Source organism: Epinephelus lanceolatus, chromosome 15 (assembly GCF_041903045.1).
Source record: "Epinephelus lanceolatus isolate andai-2023 chromosome 15, ASM4190304v1, whole genome shotgun sequence".
Lineage (NCBI taxonomy): Eukaryota > Metazoa > Chordata > Actinopteri > Perciformes > Serranidae > Epinephelus > Epinephelus lanceolatus.
Genome location: NC_135748.1, coordinates 31561835 through 31579286, shown reverse-complemented (window position 1 = coordinate 31579286; position 17452 = coordinate 31561835). Strand labels below are relative to the sequence as shown.

Here is a 17452-nt window from a genome sequence, read left to right as displayed (position 1 = left end):
TGTTGTTGTTTTTTGTGAATATTAATTTATCCAGACCCACACTCCATTTCGGTAGGTGGTGGTAATGCTTCCATGCGTTGTTTGCCAACCGCCATAAAACTAGAAGAAGAAGAAGAAGAAGTTGTACAGACAGGCTGCATCCTTGGAGGCCCCATAAATGTCTTCCTCTTGAGTTGAAGTATTTACAAATCTGTCTACAGATTTACAGATCTCTGTACGCATTTGCAGATCGTTGTACACATTTACAGATTTTTTTACACATTTACATATCTGATTACGCACACACAGATTCTAAATACACATTTGCAGATTTTTGTACGCATTCACAAACTTTATTACGCTTTTACAAATTATTTTACACATGTACAAATCTGATTACGCACACACAGATTGAGATACGCATTTGCAGCTATTTAGCTACCATAATGGCCCCATATGAATATCCTTCCATCACACAATGTAGTCCTTGCTGTCGGCTTGAAGCTATATTGCCTGATTCCAAGAAACCTTCTAATACACATTGCAGGACCCAGCTCAACAGAACCAGAGTTGCCATGTTTCTTTTCCTGTCCGAACTAGCAACTGTAGCTTTGGTCAAGTGTGTATTTTTTCTTTACAAACAGAAAAACAAACAAAAAGGTAGTAAAAGCTGCTGAAGATCGAAAGCTCCAGAACAGCAACTAAATGGACTTTGTTTAGAGATCAGACATGTCCTCTTAAGTGTAGCTTTTAAGCTTTTGACATGAATGAGAAGTGTGCAAAACTGAGCAAACTCCATCTGCTGCTAAATGAACCCTGTAGTCAGACTGCTTCCTCAGCCTCAGCAGAATAATCTGACTGAGGCTATAAACATTTAGGCTATAAATACTTACAACTGTTGAGCTACATTCTCACAGCCCAGCTTTAGATGGCTAGCACGTTCAGCACACCGCACATCACATCACATGTAAAATATCAAGCTTCTCTCTCAGTGTGTGTGTGTGTGAGTATTTGTGCGATTGTGAACCTTGCGTCTGACGTGTGAAATCATGCGGGGCCATCTGTCACAGATACCCTGCTGCAAACGAGGGGGATTTGCATGAACAGATTGCAGGAGGAGAGAGGAATTATATATATAAAAAAAAGACTAACCCTGACAGAGAGCAAGACAGAAGACAGAGACATCATTTTCCTCTGAGTAGCCTGGTGCCCTTTCACCCTTCGTCCAATCTGGGCACAGGCTGCTTGACACTGTGTGTGAACCAGTCAGAAGGGGGGCTGTACTAATCCTGAGGGATTCCTACAACAAATCCTGGTTTAACATATTTGTTTGAGAGCAAATCTGATCCCAAACTGCATCGTACGTTGCAGGGTTTAGCTCACTGTCGGCTAATTTTCAGCTTTCACATTCATGTGACTCCCCACTGTGAGGGAGGGTTTCCCAAAAGCACCATCCTCACTGCCCTCTTAAGTAAATATACACTGAGAACCATTTAATATGAGGAAACTTAACTTGGAAATGCAGTCAGGGGAACACTGATGGAAGAGCCCTGCTAATTTCAACAATTGTGGATGCAGTCTCTTATTAAAATGTACTGTGAACGCCACCTGAGAAAATATGTGACATTTAATGTGCCTAATGATTAAAGTGACTCTTGATCTTAAACCGCAGAAGCTAGAGGACCCTGATGGGAGCAAACAAGCTATTCCAAGATGCCTACAAAGTGAAAGATGAAAGAAAGACGGAGATTAAGAGAAGCCGAGAAAATAGATCTTGCGGCAGGAGAGTTGGTTTATTTGGAGAAACACACTGCAGATGTGACTGTGAGACGGAGAGGAAGAGAGAAAGACAAGGTATTCAAAGAGAAGTAGTTGAGTTTTGAAGTTGATGCAATCTATGGCCCCAGGCAATGTCGAAAAAAATTCTCCCTCCTGATAGGCTCCTGTTACACGGTACCCATAGCAACAACCATCCAGCACAAACGTGTCAAAGTCAGGAATCTGGAAGGCTGTGCGAGCTGAATACGTAAAGATCGGAGATGAGACACACACCCACACAGTTGGAGCGCGCACGGGGGGGGGGCATCTTGATGTTTAATCTTTTCCGTCCTGCTGTCAGACACTTCTCAAAATTTGGGGTAACACTTTCTGCGATTCACATGTACGTTGAAAAGAACTCAAAGGTGACGCTGAAGGGAACGCATGAACATGAATGATGACAAATACACAAACAGATGTAGGTAAACATTTGTGGCTTTAAAACTACAATTAGGGATAAGTGAAGTGAATAAAATGTGAACTGAAATTCACAACTCACTGATTAAATTGCATGTCTTTTGTTTCAAAATGTTTAAAACTGTGGGTGTATGAATTACAAACTGTTATTGCTGCCTGCTGTCTTCCCACAATCAATGTGATCGTATTCATCCATGAAATAAAATTATATTTTCTAACATCGGAGTCGGTGAGCCAAGTCATTATCTCACCTCATTACCACACTGAGCACGCCAAAAACCACTCAAATCAGCCATGAACACTGGGTTTAGTTGCTGTAGTGATACTTTTGAGTAACAAGATTAAGTGTTTTGCATCCTCATGCCAAACTTTTGCCTCTGAAATCTAACAAAGGGAGGCAAATGATGTGTTTACGGTTTGTGTTTGTGTACACAGTGCGTCTAACTCACAGAGACATAGGCAGTGAGGCAGGTGATGAGTGAGGCAGTGATGGCGTAGGGGATGGAGGTGTTGGGACTCTTGGCCTCCTCTCCTGTTGTAGCGATGATGTCAAATCCAATGAAGGCATAGAAACAGGTGGCTGCACCCTGCATCACCTGGATCAAAACAGAAGCAAGAGAAATGATAGCTTATATATAGAGTGTAAGCAGACGGAGTCTTTCTAAATATGAGTGTGTATTTGCATGTGTGCGTGCGTACCCCCGACCAGCCGAAGGGCAGGAATCTCCCCTCGTCCCAGTTCTCTCCGTTGACGAAGAACAGCCCGGCGATCATCATGAACACCCACACGATGAGGTTGATGACGTTCAGCACGTTGTTGAAGCCCACCGAGTTCTTCACTCCCAAAGCAACTATCACCGTCACCAGCAGAGCAATCAGCAATGCCAGCAGGTCCGGGTACGACTGCTCCCCTTTACCTAAAGGATAGGGTTAGGATTAACACACACTCATGAACACACACAGAGATATCACTGTTGTAAAAACTGTATCTGTGAGATCCAAGCACCTTGGTGGTGGGTGATGCACATTTGCTTGGGAAAAAAAACAAACAGATTTTTGTTATTGATTCATGTATTCATTTTTTTTCTTCAGATGAATCAATTGACTGTAAAAATTGTAAAAAAAAAAAAAAGTGCTCATCTTAACATCCTGGTGTCTAAGGGGGAATCTTAAAATTTCTCGTTTTGACTCACCAAAATGCATAAAATTTGCACTATGAAATGACACAGATCAGAGTAAAACAGCAAATCATCATATTTGAGAGTGTTTGCTTGCCAACAAATGATCAACTGATTATCAGAGTTAAGACTGTTTTCCGTCTATCAGGGTTCCTTCAGCTTAAGGTAAGTAGTTTTTAAGACTTTTTAAGACTTTTTCAGTGCCGCTCAGAATTCAATTTAAGACCAATTTTACAAGAACCATAGCAATTATTGAGATTTTACAAAGCAATGTCAGACAAAAAAAGATTCAGAAGTCAGGTGATGTAACGCTAGTCAGGTTGATGGATGGGTCAAGAAGCACAGGACGTTGACCCAAGAGACTGAGGTTTATGTACCATGTGAATCCAAAAGTCAAGGTTGACTTATTTTAACTGATGTACGTTTGTTCGTCACATTACATTATGTAATAAACAAACTTTTTTTGCCCAAACTACCTTTTTTGTAACTATAACCACGTAGTATTGGTGCCTAAACCTAACAAAACTAGGGTGCTTTTAGACCTAGAGTTGTCTTGCTTTGGTCCGAATCAGGGACTAATTTTGCTCCAAAGTACGTAGTTCGTGTTCTCACTGCAGCATTTACAAGCGTACCAGATCAAATGTCTTGCGCAAGAAAGCTGCTCTTGATTGGTCAGAATTTCCATGTGGGAAAAATCCAGGAAGTAAACAAAACGTTGAAGAAGAGTACACTTGCAAGATAAATGTGACACTCTAATGTCACAATGGAGGGGCAACTACGCAGGTTGATTTTAGCGCTGCTCATCGTGGACTATATTGCTGTCATTGTTCATTTTAGTCAAACCATACAGTTTGAAAACGAGGCGCGGCTCCAACTAGAAAACAATGTTTTGATGCATTGGATGTGCTGAATGTGCATATTAAGGCAGTACAGGAGGAGGTGCACATTAATAATCCTCCAGGACTGTAACATGCTCATGTTTAACCCAAACAATGTGTCATGTGACTGCAGTTGGTTCAGATCCAGGTCGGAACATGTTCTCACAAACGAACCGCACCAGAGTTTGTTTGTAACCGAACCAAGACCACCTCTTGGTCTGGTTGTTTTTGTGCGAACCCGAATGTGATTGCTGTGTTCACACCTGCCCAAACAAACCGCAGTTAGGGGGCAAACAAACTTGAGTTCGATTGAACCGAGTCGAACAGGGCAGCTGTGAAAGAACGCTGAAAGTGAAACCTGACCAAACTGCTCCCAATGACAACTGATAATGGCTATTTATTGGACTGATGACCTACTGGACCTACCGGTAGGTGTGACAGGCCCCTTCTTACCCATATCTATGAGGCTGATAACCTCTGATAATAACCACTTTGTCGAGTGTTAACACTCGAAATGGGTGCCCAAAATCGGATATTTTCTTGAAACATCAAAAGGGACCTTCTCAGTTTTTTTTTTTTCTAAAATTTGTGTTAGCAATGTCAAAATGAAAAATAAACAATTTTTTTTTGTCTAGTAAAGAGTCTATCCCACTAAAGCATTACACTGAATGTGCACTGAAACAATTTATCTACTATTTAACCCAACTAAACCAGGCACGTGCTACACAGGAACTCAGTCTTTATAAATACTCACAGGTGGTCGCACATACAGAAACTAATGAGACATATTTTGAGCTAAATTCCACACTTTCCCCGTGGTGCAGAGAAACAGACGTTTATCTCAGCAGGAAAAGGAAAACATTTAACTTTCCATTATGGTGTGGAACAGCTGGCCACGCTGCTTATCATGTGACCACTACCAGCGCTTTGATAGTGTCCAACAGGAAGGGACTGTCAGGGCAGTGTCACCCAGATAGACACAGCTGGCACACACAGCAGCTATAGTATTACACCAGATTAGCAGGCATTCCCCTCATGGTACGGTTTATGACCTGGAAAACTGTGCTGCATGAATCATTTAGAAATCCAAGATGCTACGGCTGCTGTTATTTTCCAAAATGACATGATTTCCAAGATAAGCAGTGAAACATCGTTCGGAGGCTCCCCTGGAAAAAAAATCTGATATGGGTTGGATGATTTCCCAGATGGTGCTACTGTCATTTTTTTATTATCAGGATTTCAAATATGTCCTGTCATTCAAATTCAGTCGTGCATTGAGCCAACATTGCGCAAAATCTCTGGTGATATAGACAACATTGTGCTTCTGTTACATGTTGAAAAGGGCAATTTATGATGCTGAGGACGAGCACTACTCCAAGAATACTGAAAGAAAGCAAAGACAGCGTTCATTAAATCTGCTTTTGTGGGTCAAGAGATCGGCATAGCTGTCATTCAATCAAGGAAAACTCAGGTTCAAGCCACTACAGAAGTACTTGATCCACAAGAGCTGACCGTGACCCTCTTGTGGAAGGTGTGGAGAAAAAGGGGTCATTTCTTTGAAGAGGTCACCTGGGTGAATGTCTGTTTATAGCTTTTGAAGCAATCCTTGCTGACAACAGACTGTAGGTGACAGATGATAAACTGTAGGTAGCAGGTGGAGAAAAATAGTCTCAAAGGCTCCAATTACTGTTCTAGTGCAATCAAACAAACTCAAATATATGCTGGTGAGAATACATTCTCCCTTGTAAATGCGAGCACTTTTAATTAGCTATAAATGTTTGGCCATTTATTGTGTTTATTATGGATTAGATTTTTTTTCCCAGCAGAAAACACAACAGAAAACTGTTGGGGGACAAGGGTTGGTAAGACCCACACAACGGTACAGAACAGGATTTTTCAACTAACCAGTCAATAGGTTACATTCCTTTGTGGATACAGTCCATTTTTTCCAGTGTTCTACATATTAATCAAGTCGTAGTCTTAGAGAAAAGGTGATTTTCGTCGTCCTTTGAAAAGGGGCTCGCCCGCAGCCACCTCCATATAATGGCTTTCTTGCTTGTGGCCAGAAGTACTTAAGTAAGGTGTTTGTCCTGGGTCATGAGATTGTCTGGGGTTTACCCAAGTACATTATGAGAGTAGAAGAATCAACTTCTATTCCAAAGATGTTCCTTATTTCTTTGGCAATCTCTTGCCAATATGGAGAGATTAGTGGGCATCCCCAAAAAATATGAAAATGATCTGCCATTGATTAACCACACAGCCTCCAGCATTCATCCCGCCCCTGCTACTCCTGTTGTATAAATTTCAGTTTTGGAGTCACAAAATATCGTATTATGTTTTTTCCAGCAGAACTTCCGCCAGGATCTTGACTTGGTGGTCCTGGCTTGTCCTTCCCAAATATCATTCCAATCATCCTCAGTTTGACCTGGGCAGTGGAGTCATTTTTGGAATTTTGCAATCTGTTATACATTCAGGATACAAGATGTTTGTTTCCTTTATTCTTATATACTTCAGTGAATACATCAGTCTAATTGGGTTCACTATCCTCTGTTTGTAGAGGTAGTCTCTGACCTGGAATTATCTAAAAAGATTTTTTTTCCCCCCAAGATTATAAAGGTTTGAAATCTGGTCAAAAGACTGCAAGTCATTACCATTAGCTACAGTGGAGTAAGGTGTCACAACATTATGTCCCTGTTGTTTAAACCGCTGCTTATCTAGACTGGAAGGTATAAACTCTGGATCAAAAGCCACCCATTTCAATATTTTCTCAAGGTGAAATCTTTTCCAGGTTTTAAGCCATACCTTTAGAGCTACCTTGGTCCACTGGTTTGGTTTACCCAGATAAGAATCCTTATGTTGGTAATAAACTAGTATGGACTATCGTATTTTGTTTTATAGGAAGAAAACATGATTGAATTTTAATAAAAGAATGACGAAGAAGGAAGTTGGTGTATCTGATATAGGCGGGCCAGAGGCGAGCTAAACAGATGACGACAGCGCTGCGATGACGAAGTCCGGAATCAGTCAGTAAACATTGCAAGATGGCTACGGATGAACACCAGCTGTTTGAAACAGCTTTGGCTGCTACAATGAACGAGTTAGACTTGGCTTTTTCTCTAAAAGAGGAACAGAAGATGGCGCTCGAATCTTTCCTTTGCAAGAAGGACGTTTTTGCTGTTTTGCCAACCAGATATGGCAAGAGTCGAGTTGGGCCATTTGCATTACTCATAGCCAGACCCTAAATCTTTCTAGATTTGGGTCTGGATTTCCCGGCTACAATATGATTGGGAATGTGATCTAAAAGAGCATTTTCATTTCATTTCGACTTGAAAGAGACAGGCGCTAAAATAAAGTGTTTTTTGAACATTAACTCTTGTTAACATGTTCTAGTAGAAACCTGAAACTGAGCCTAATCATTCCCCTTTCATTTTTCTGACTAAAACAACAGCTGTGGCAGACACATCCTCCTCCACTCACCCAAGCCATTGAGCGTCCCGATGTGTGAAATCATAAAGTTGCTGATGCTGTGATTGGCCAGCGAGTCTGCCATGCTGCTGAGCGCGGACGCTCCCGCCGCTGTGCCGATCAGATACTCCAGAATCAGGTTCCAGCCGATGAAAAATGCAACGCACTCGCCCACGGTTACGTAGCTGTAGGTGTAGGCCGAACCTGTGGTCTTAGGCACCCGCACGCCGAACTCTGCATAGCACACTCCTGTGGGAGGAGGAGACAGACACAGACACAGATTCATACACACATATCAGTGATACGAGTGCATTATCATCCAAGTGTAAGGTGGAGTTAAAGGTATTGATAGGAGCATTAAGGCAGTACTAAAATATCCCTTGATAGCATTTCACATTATAGCTTCGCCCGTATTATGTCTTTGCCCTTGTTCTAATTGCGTAGGTATTAAAGGGCTCTTCATATAAGTCATATCGCTGTAATGGAGATAAGAATGACAGTAACCTTCATAGTGTGGCCTATGAGATGTTAGAGTCAGCATTGTGTGTGTGTGTGTGTGTGTGAGCAGGAGAGACAGTATGATAAAAAGTCACAATATTCATGTGTGCATTTGCTCCAGTCTCACCTGACAGTATGGAGGCCACGGCGGCGATAATAAAGGACACAATGACCCCTGGACCGGCCATCTCCTTGGCAACCAGCCCCGAGACCACATACATCCCTGTCCCGACGCAGCTGCCCACGCCGAGCGACACCAGGTCCACCGTAGATAACACCCGGGCCAGTCTGGTCCCATGTGCGCCGGTGCCTGACATGGCTGAATCCAACATGGACTCCACGGGTTTGGTCCTCAGGACGCGGGACGTAAAGGTGTTCCACGCCGAGCCCCATTGTATCCTCCGAGGGTCTAGCTTCCCTGCCAGACTGCTCATGCTGACAGCTAAAGGTCAAGGGTCACAGTCAAAGGGAAGAATGGGATGTTCTCTATTTGATACGTTTGTACTTTCACTGTTTTCCTGTGAAAACAGTTGTGTACAGCGCAGTGGAAGAAGAGTTATTCCGTATCCAAATGATGGAAAATTCAAGAGAAGATGAGTTGTGTTGCTTCCTGTGCGTCCGTTTTCTGCAACTGCTCCCTCCTGGTTCAGTGGATCCTAGTTGTTCCCCACATGATGAGAAAGAAAGTCTGAAAAACAAAGATGGGATGATTTATTTTTGCAGCATTTCACAGCACATTGCTTTTTACTGTCCTTCTGACACAATGCTTATTTTAATGCACGCTAACACACAGGAGCCCACTGTCAGAGGTGCATTTCACATTTGTCCACAAATGAAGCGTACCTGAATGAGGAAGCAGCTAATTAGCAGCCCTCTCCCTGTAGCCCTGTTGCTATAGTAGCCGAGCTCATTAGTGACGACAGTGGACGCTTAATCTTTTTTTTGTGCGTGTTTGTAAGAGGGAGCAGGAGCAATGTGTCATCACATGTGTCGCTACTGAACCTAAACCAAACTGTGGAAAGTTTGTCTGAGCTCGATCAGACTTAAACAGAGCTGTCAGGGTTTTATTCAGTCCTAAAAAACTGTTCTGTAGCAACACAGTGTGATTTATTGCTATAATTTACTCACATTCCAGATGCATTCATCAAAAATCAGTGCTATTATAATAATGTACTTCAGTAAATCTTTGAGATACTTGTAATTTATCTGGGTTTAAATATTTATGCTCCGTTATACTTTGACTCCATTACATTTCAAAGTGAAATATGCTTTTTACGCCACTGCATTTATTAACAGCTTTAGTTACTAGTTTCTTTGAGTCTTAAGATTTTACATACAAAACTCAATAACCCTGGAAATCTGGACTAATCAGCCTCTAATTTATCAAATACAAAAATAAAATTCCAACAAATTGCATTAATGTATATTGTGTTAAAAAAATTGAAATTTAAAAAAAAAAATCCTATCATTTGTCTCCTACTAAAACAAACCTGCAACTAATTGGGAATAAAGAAGTCAAACATTTTCCTTAAAAGACGAATAATTAAACTTATAATTGCCAAGTAATTTGTCCCGAACAAGTAACTGAAGAGTCAGTCATTAATTTTCCTTGGAAATTATAATATAAGTTTATTTGGTTTATTTATGTGATTATTTGTTATTAATTAGTGATCTGTAATTTACAGGGTTATCTAAAAGTTGTTATCTCAAACAATGCAAGCAGTAAAAATAAGCTAAATTCTTAACAAAGAAGAAGAAGAAGAAAAAGGAGAGTGTGTATCCGACCCTCTGTTGTCATATACACACAGGCCCGAAATACACACACACACGCACAAACAGGACCTATACATGCATTAAATGGAGAGATGTCAGGGTGAGGGGGCTGCCCATAGACAGGTGCCCCGAGCAGTTGGGGGTTCAGTGGGTACCTCGGCAGTGCCCAGGAGGGAAACTGGCACCTTGCTAGCTACCAGTACACACCGATTCTCTCTCCGGTTCCCAACCTACGTCTCTGAGCTACTGCCCCCTCAACAATTAAAGATAATATAACTAAAGGGGCTGTATATGACATTCAGAACATATCTATGATTCAGAGTCTGGGGTGGGATTGTCTACACACGGTTCTCAACATGGCGGTGGCTGAGCCGGCGGCTAGCAGCTAACAGTGCTAACTCCATAAACAGCGCTAGGAATGGCAACAGTGCTGACACGGCTAACGTTGCTAACCTGGGGGGAATTGGAAGGAGGGGGTTACGCTTCCAGGACAATGCATTATCAGCAGTAAACACTGTATGAGCCCAATGCAAGGCAGTAGCAGTTAGCTAGCCACTGGAACATGAGGGGCAGAACTTGTACAGGCTACCAAAACAAAAACAGAGCGCAACACAAACAGAGGTAATGTGACCTCATTCTCTGCTCAGGGTGCCATTTCAATCAGGAGAGACAGAAGAATGAAGTAAAGATAACACTTAATACAGAATATGAATGTACAGATTAACAGATGATTGGTGCTGATTAAGATTTATAGAAGTCTTTGGCACTTGGACACCAGAGGGAGCTATTTTGTGCTCATGGGACATTTGAGCAGCAGAAAGATAAATCCCCACCATGGAGTCCAGACACTAGCTGGGTTTCCATCCAACTGTATCGCAAATTTTAAGCGAATTTTATGAAAATGCGCAAAAGAAAATGCAAATTTATGCACATTTCCATTCATTATTGTTTCGTGAGTATTATTGAGTATTGGGAGTCAACAAGTCGAGCAGTAGGTGGCGCTTCTCGTGAAAAATAAAAATGCAAAACAACACCCGTAGAAGAAGAGGGCGCCGTGATATGACGTCATTGAGAGCGTCTCATGTCCACAACTGATGTAAACAACTACCGGCACATCCATGACTACGACAAGATGGAGAGATTCCTTGGAAACTTCTTGGCTATTGCGAGAGCTCTCATCACACTCATATCAGTGTTGTCAGCATAGCCTACATAATGCCGTGATGTCTGTGTTGGTACACCAGGCAGCGCACATGATGCAGCGGTATTCAACACATCTATTCAGGTAAGTTGTGAAATACACTCACCTGACACTGGAGTAATTACCTCTCTCTAAGTTCACACAGGTGTGTGTGTGAAGCAGAAGTAGGATCCGGTAGCCTACATCATCGTTTATTCGCTAAATCTGTTTCCATTGCCAAAAGTCGCATTTTCCTAATATCGATACGCTGACTTTTCCACCCCCTCCAAGCGTAAAAACTTTTTTTGTGATATTTCGGCCTTTTTTGGAATTTCTGGCATTTCCATTCAAGTTTTTTTCCGCAAATGTTGAAAATGCGAATAAAAATAGGTGGATGGAAACCAGACTACTGTTGGTGGTGGTGGCTGATGACTTTGAGGCTGCTGACTGCTGAGGCAGATGAGGCTGATGAATCTGTAAAGACTAGGTGGCAATGCAGAGGTGAAGGGTACACATGACTGAAGTTCCCCTAGAGCTTCATTACTCCTCTATATTTATACATAACAAATAATGGTTTGCTGCTATATTAATACTTTGAATGTCACATAATGCAACTTTAATGCATCAGTAATAACAATAGAGTAACTCACATGAGCCAGTTTTCTGCATAATAACTTTTTTTTTTATTTTACTTACATTTTGCTCATAATACTATCATACTTTAATGCAAGTAAGATTGTGAATGCAGGACTTTTACTTAACATTTGACAACTGTGTTACTGTTGCACTGCTGCTTTTATTTTAATAATGATCTGAATCATTTTTCCACAGCTGTGTATAATTATAGTGTAGCTACAATACAAAAAGCCTTTAAAAAATTGAGCCCTCACCTCATTATTATTATAGTAAATTTATGTGTCAGAAAATTAATCTAATATGCAGTCAGCGCAGTGTTAAACAGAAACATGCAGCTGAATGTGAATCCAAGCAATCAGTGAAATTAAAATCTGAAGATGTTTTTGTGTGGAATAATTGTAACAATGACGTATTATGTTTTCACAATGGAAGAGTGCACTGAAACCGCAGAGGCCTTGTTCTACCTTTCTATAGCTGTTCAACAGTGTCTCTGATGTCATCTGAGTAACTGAAAGGGGAGTTATTATCGTCCTCAATAGTAGCTCCGTCCGCCTCTCGCTCTCATCTCACTCAACAGCGGTGAACTAACACTCACCATTCATCCACTTTGAACAACAAGCGCAAGTTATTGAACAAACACACACTCATATACGGTGCACTCACATCGCCTCTCAGCTATAATATGAGCCACTCAAATGATGGCTGCAATTACCCAGCTGTTTAAGCAGAGTAGGCTGGGGCTGCTATTGTCGCTGCACTTAGTGGGAGTGTGTGCAGAGGTAGAACGGGCTCAAAAGGTGATTTAATTTGCAAGTGATGGTGAGTGCGAGGTTGGGCAGGGGCTATTAACCTTAACCACAGGTATCCTAATGAAACTGAATTGCACAGTGTATTTTTGTGGAAGATGTGAAAGGTGTACGTCAGTGAGAGAGCATGAATTTAAAAGAGTCTGGCTCATCTAAATGGAAAGCAGCCATTATTAGTTTTGATTCCACCCGTGCTTTTCCTGCTTTGACAAGTCAAAATGTCCGCCGTGAAAAGGGTCTAATGCAGATTCCTTTTACAAATAAAAAGCGGTGTGCTCCCACAAATTATCACTCAATGATCTTCATCAAAAGGGCCAGTTAGCTTAACTGCCAGTTAGGTTTTGTACTGCAATTCAATGGACTGAAAACAGACTGACTGGGCTCACACAGGTCGAAAAAAGTGGCCAATTTCATCCGTTGAATCAAGTGTAAATTTCAGTATCAAAGTTAAATTTAATTGGGATATTTGCAAAGATTGTCACCTGCACTCAAAAGCATGCTTTTGTTTAATTTAGCAGCATCATGTTTTTTAATATCTAATCTCAAAGGCAATTAAATCATACAGTGTTTTTTCAGTTAGTTTCTCCTCTGACTAACATTAGTGATCAGGTAAACAGGGTGAGGAGGATGGGGAGACTGAAAAACAGCAAATCTGTTTCTCTCTTTAAAGCACTTGAACTCTGATCGTCCGCTGGGCTTTGTCAATCAATTTGAGTCTGTGTGTGTGTGTGTGTGTGTGTGAAATGGCCAGACAGACCTTCACAGCTTTAATTGGACACACTGATACCTATGCACGTATCCAATCACACTCAGTAAAACTTGTGTGGCAGCTCAGGACAAACCAGGCTCAGTTTGAGACTGACTGCTACACACATGCGCGCACGGCCTTTTATCGTTCTATATCACAAATCAAATCATCTCAGTAGCTCGGTGTTCAAAACATCTGTGACGTTTTAATGTACTCTCAGTAGTTTCATTGACGGTGACCACCACCTGCCCTGCGTTGCATGCGAGCTATTTGAACAGTCGTAGATCAACAAGAGCGAGCCGCACAGGGCGCCGTGGCAGCAGGTGTTCCATCTGCTCTGGGTTAGTAAACTGACTTCACTTTACTATCAATCCTCCCCAGGATAAAGGTTAGTCTGAGAGCATTTAACCTTTGTAGAGACTGAGGTTGACAAAGTATCTGTTACACGTTTGTATGTAAACAACTAATATCAGCTGCATTATGGTTATCAGTTGACCTGTGGTGTGACAAGTGGACTACGTCTGTTAGTGAATGACATTTGTCACTGTGTGTAATTGAATACAGATCATCATCGAGGTAAAGGTTAAATATTTATTATTTTAAATTAATAAAATAAAACATTGTGCAGCCTTGCAGGGCGGACACTCCCTGTGTCCTCTCAGTAATGTTGCAGTGGCTGGTGCGGATGACCTTTTAATTATACCTTGACATTTTAGCCATAAAACACACTGTGCTCTCTTGCCAAGAGTGAGATTAGAAGATCAATACCACTCTGGAGCTGGAGCCAGGGAGCAAGTAGCTTAGCTTAGCATAACAACTGGAAGCAAGGGGGAAACAGCAAGCTGGCTCTAGGGCTGTGCCCGACTCAGAGTTATGTGAGGTGAATCGGATTTGGCTATTTAATATGAATATTCGACTATTCTTTCCTTTATTTCCTCACTTTCATATTCTGAAGTCCTGGGCCTTTGTGCTCCACTGTCTCACAAGTTCCCTCAAAAGAACCTTTCGCTAAGCCCCGCCCCTTTGTGATGGTCCGACAAGCTGTCACAGTAAGCATGGAGCCCACACTGTAACTAGCTGCACTCCCTGAGGAAATATCATCATATTTTTAGAGAAACGAAAAAGTGATTCCAGAGAGAAGCAGACAGAGGGGTCTACAGTCTGTGTTTGAAGGATATATCCAGGATGTCAAACTGACTCAGCAGTAACAACAGGTTAAAAAGACAAAGATAGTTAGAAGCTAAAGCCAAACTATAGGCTACAGATCACAGTGTAAAAGTGAACCACCACATCACTGCTGATCGCCACACAAGACAATGAATATAAAGGGAAACTTTGCTGATATTGAACCAGCTGTGTGGCATCACAGTGTGTGCAGATGAATGGTGTTTGACCCGCACCCGGACCTCCACCGCCGGACGGGCAGGGATCTCCAGGGGAAGTTAAACAACCTTCATCTGCACACACTGTGATGACACAGAGCTGGTTGAATATCAGCAAAGTTTCCCTGCTTCCCTTCACTGGTTCCTGTACAGCAGGGTCGGTCTTTGTTTCACTGTTATAATCATTAAAAAGCAAAAGCAGCATGTGTATACATTCAGTAGGCTATATCTTCAGTAGCTAGCTAGCTAACCCTACACTTTTCAGGGTTTGATTTTGGTTTTGGATACACGACGGGCCCCAGGCACAACATTTAGCTCCAAATCCACAAAACCATTTTGTCATTTTGGTTACTGTACAATTATTACGTTGATCTGTTCTGTACACACATTTATAATACGCCCTTCTGTTCTGGAAGAGGGATCACTCCTCACTTACTCTTCCTGAGGTTTCTACTCTCTGCAGGAAAAAGACAAGAAAACTTAAAATGAAATGAGACAAACTCATTTCCCTGCTAGAAATTCATTACATTCAGAGGCAGGGGCAGGTGGTACCTCTCCCCTGGCAACATCTGCAAAGTGCACAGTGCTGTTCTTCTGAGCCTTTATAAGGAGCACAAACTAAAGTGCCAGTGGCGACGTTAGCTTCTGAATTATTTAATAGAGTGTGGGCGAAGGCAATAAATTTTATATTTAAACATCTAGACATGGAATTACTCATATCGCTCTTGCTTTTTTCATTACAACGGAAAGAGCCATCGGAAATTTACGTCTATAAATGAACAAAACAGCATGAAGAGAGGAAACACGCAGCAAAATAAAGCAAAGCTGTGGGTAGGAGAAAGATTTGGAAAATGACTGTCATCTCCCGGTGTGTGTGAGCAACACACTGCTGTTGTGTTTACAGCAGCCCTGCTTCACACAGACAAGCAGTGTAATAGAATTTCGAACAAGACCTTCCTTCAATATCATAGCACTAAACAAACAGCCATTATCTGCTCTGCCAGAGTGTTGCCATTTAAAGATCAATAGTTGAATCCCTGTCATCATAATCACCACCACCACCTCTATAGCAACTTAGCATTAGTGTTTCCTCTCCAGATAAGAGAGCTGTCAGAACATCCATCCTCCTGCCTAATCAGCCATGACTAAGCCTGTCTCTGTGTCCGCCCCAGCCTGCGTCTGAATTACTGGATGAATAACCTGATTGAGCTCTCATTGCCTTTACAGTAAGAGCTGCATTGGCTTAATAAGGCTGAGAGCCCTCTTCTGATTCACTCCAAACCATCCTGGCAACAGGCTTGCGTTGCCCCTGCCCCTATAAAAATCAAACCTGGCAAGCGGCCCTGGCCCCGGCTCTGATGGCCCACAGACAGAACAGGAAGGTGCTGACTCATCACCGTTTAGTAGAATGTCTGAGTAAGGAGAATTTGTCTTACCTTGTAAAAATTGTTTCCCTCTTTTTCTCTATCTTTGCTTTTTTTGGTGTGCCAATTAGCAAAAGCTAGCATGCTAATATATCAAACTTAGATTGGGAACATGTTAAATACTGGACCTGGTTAACATCAGCATTTTAGCACTGGCATTGTGAACATATTAGCATGTTGAACATACATGTTTGTCTGTCTGGCAGGGAAGGATGACAGGAAGTCCAAGTCCAAGGACAATGTTACATAACCAGCCCAGTATATTATATACACTAGAGAGAGAGAGAGAGAGAGAGAGAGAGAGAGAGAGAGAGAGAGAGAGAGAGAGAGAGATAGATAGATAGATAGATAGATAGATAGATAGATAGATAGATAGATAGATAGATAGATAGATAGATAGACAGACAGACAGACAGACAGATAGACAGATAGATGTCTGTCTGTCCGTCTGTCTCGATATCTTTGTAGATGTATACGTCTCGCTGTCTGTCTGTCTGTCTGGATATCTTAGATGTATACATATATCTGTCTGTCTCGATATCTCTATAGATGTATACGTCTGTCTGTCTCGATATCTCTAAAGATGTATACGTCTGTCTGTCTGTCTGGATATCTCTATAGATGTATACGTCTGTCTGTCTGGATATCTCTATAGATGTATACGTCTGTCTGTCTCAATATTTCTATAGATGTATACATCTGTCTGTCTGTCTGTATAGATGTAGACATCTGTCTGTCTTTCTGGATATCTCTATAGATGTAGACAGCTGTTTGTCTGTCTCGATATCTCTATAGATGTAGACATGTGTCTGTCTGTCTGTCTCTCTGTCTGGATATCTTTGTAGATGTATACATATATCTGTCAGTCTGGATATCTCTATAGATGTATATGTCTGTCTGTCTGGATATCTCTATAGATGTATACGTCTGTCTGTCTCGATATCTCTATAGATGTATACATCTGTCTGTCTGTCTGTATGGATATCTCTATAGATGTATACGTCTGTCTGTATGGATATCTCTATAGATGTATACGTCTGTCTGTCTGGATATCTCTATAGATGTATACGTCTGTCTGTCTGTCTGTCTGTATAGATATAGACATCTGTCTGTCTGTCTGTCTGTCTGTCTGGATATCTTTGTAGATGTATACATCTATCTGTCTGTCTCAATATTTCTATAGATGTATACATCTGTCTGTCTGTCTGTCTGTATAGATGTAGACATCTGTCTGTCTTTCTGGATATCTCTATAGATGTAGACATGTGTC

The 17452-nt window shown here is 41.6% G+C and overlaps 1 protein-coding gene across 1 annotated transcript in view; it reads right to left on the bottom strand.

The window, feature by feature from the left end:
• The window catches only part of slc7a14a (solute carrier family 7 member 14a), a 43753-nt gene that overhangs the window by 10112 nt on the left and 16189 nt on the right, over positions 1-17452 (bottom strand). The window contains exons 2-5 of the mRNA XM_033642652.2: positions 8361-8921; positions 7748-7984; positions 2914-3131; positions 2664-2810 (exon numbers count right to left, since the gene is read on the bottom strand). Of these exons, the coding sequence (XP_033498543.2) occupies positions 2664-2810; positions 2914-3131; positions 7748-7984; positions 8361-8667 (909 nt within the window). The 5' untranslated portion in view covers positions 8668-8921. The remainder of the gene's footprint in view (positions 1-2663; positions 2811-2913; positions 3132-7747; positions 7985-8360; positions 8922-17452) is intronic.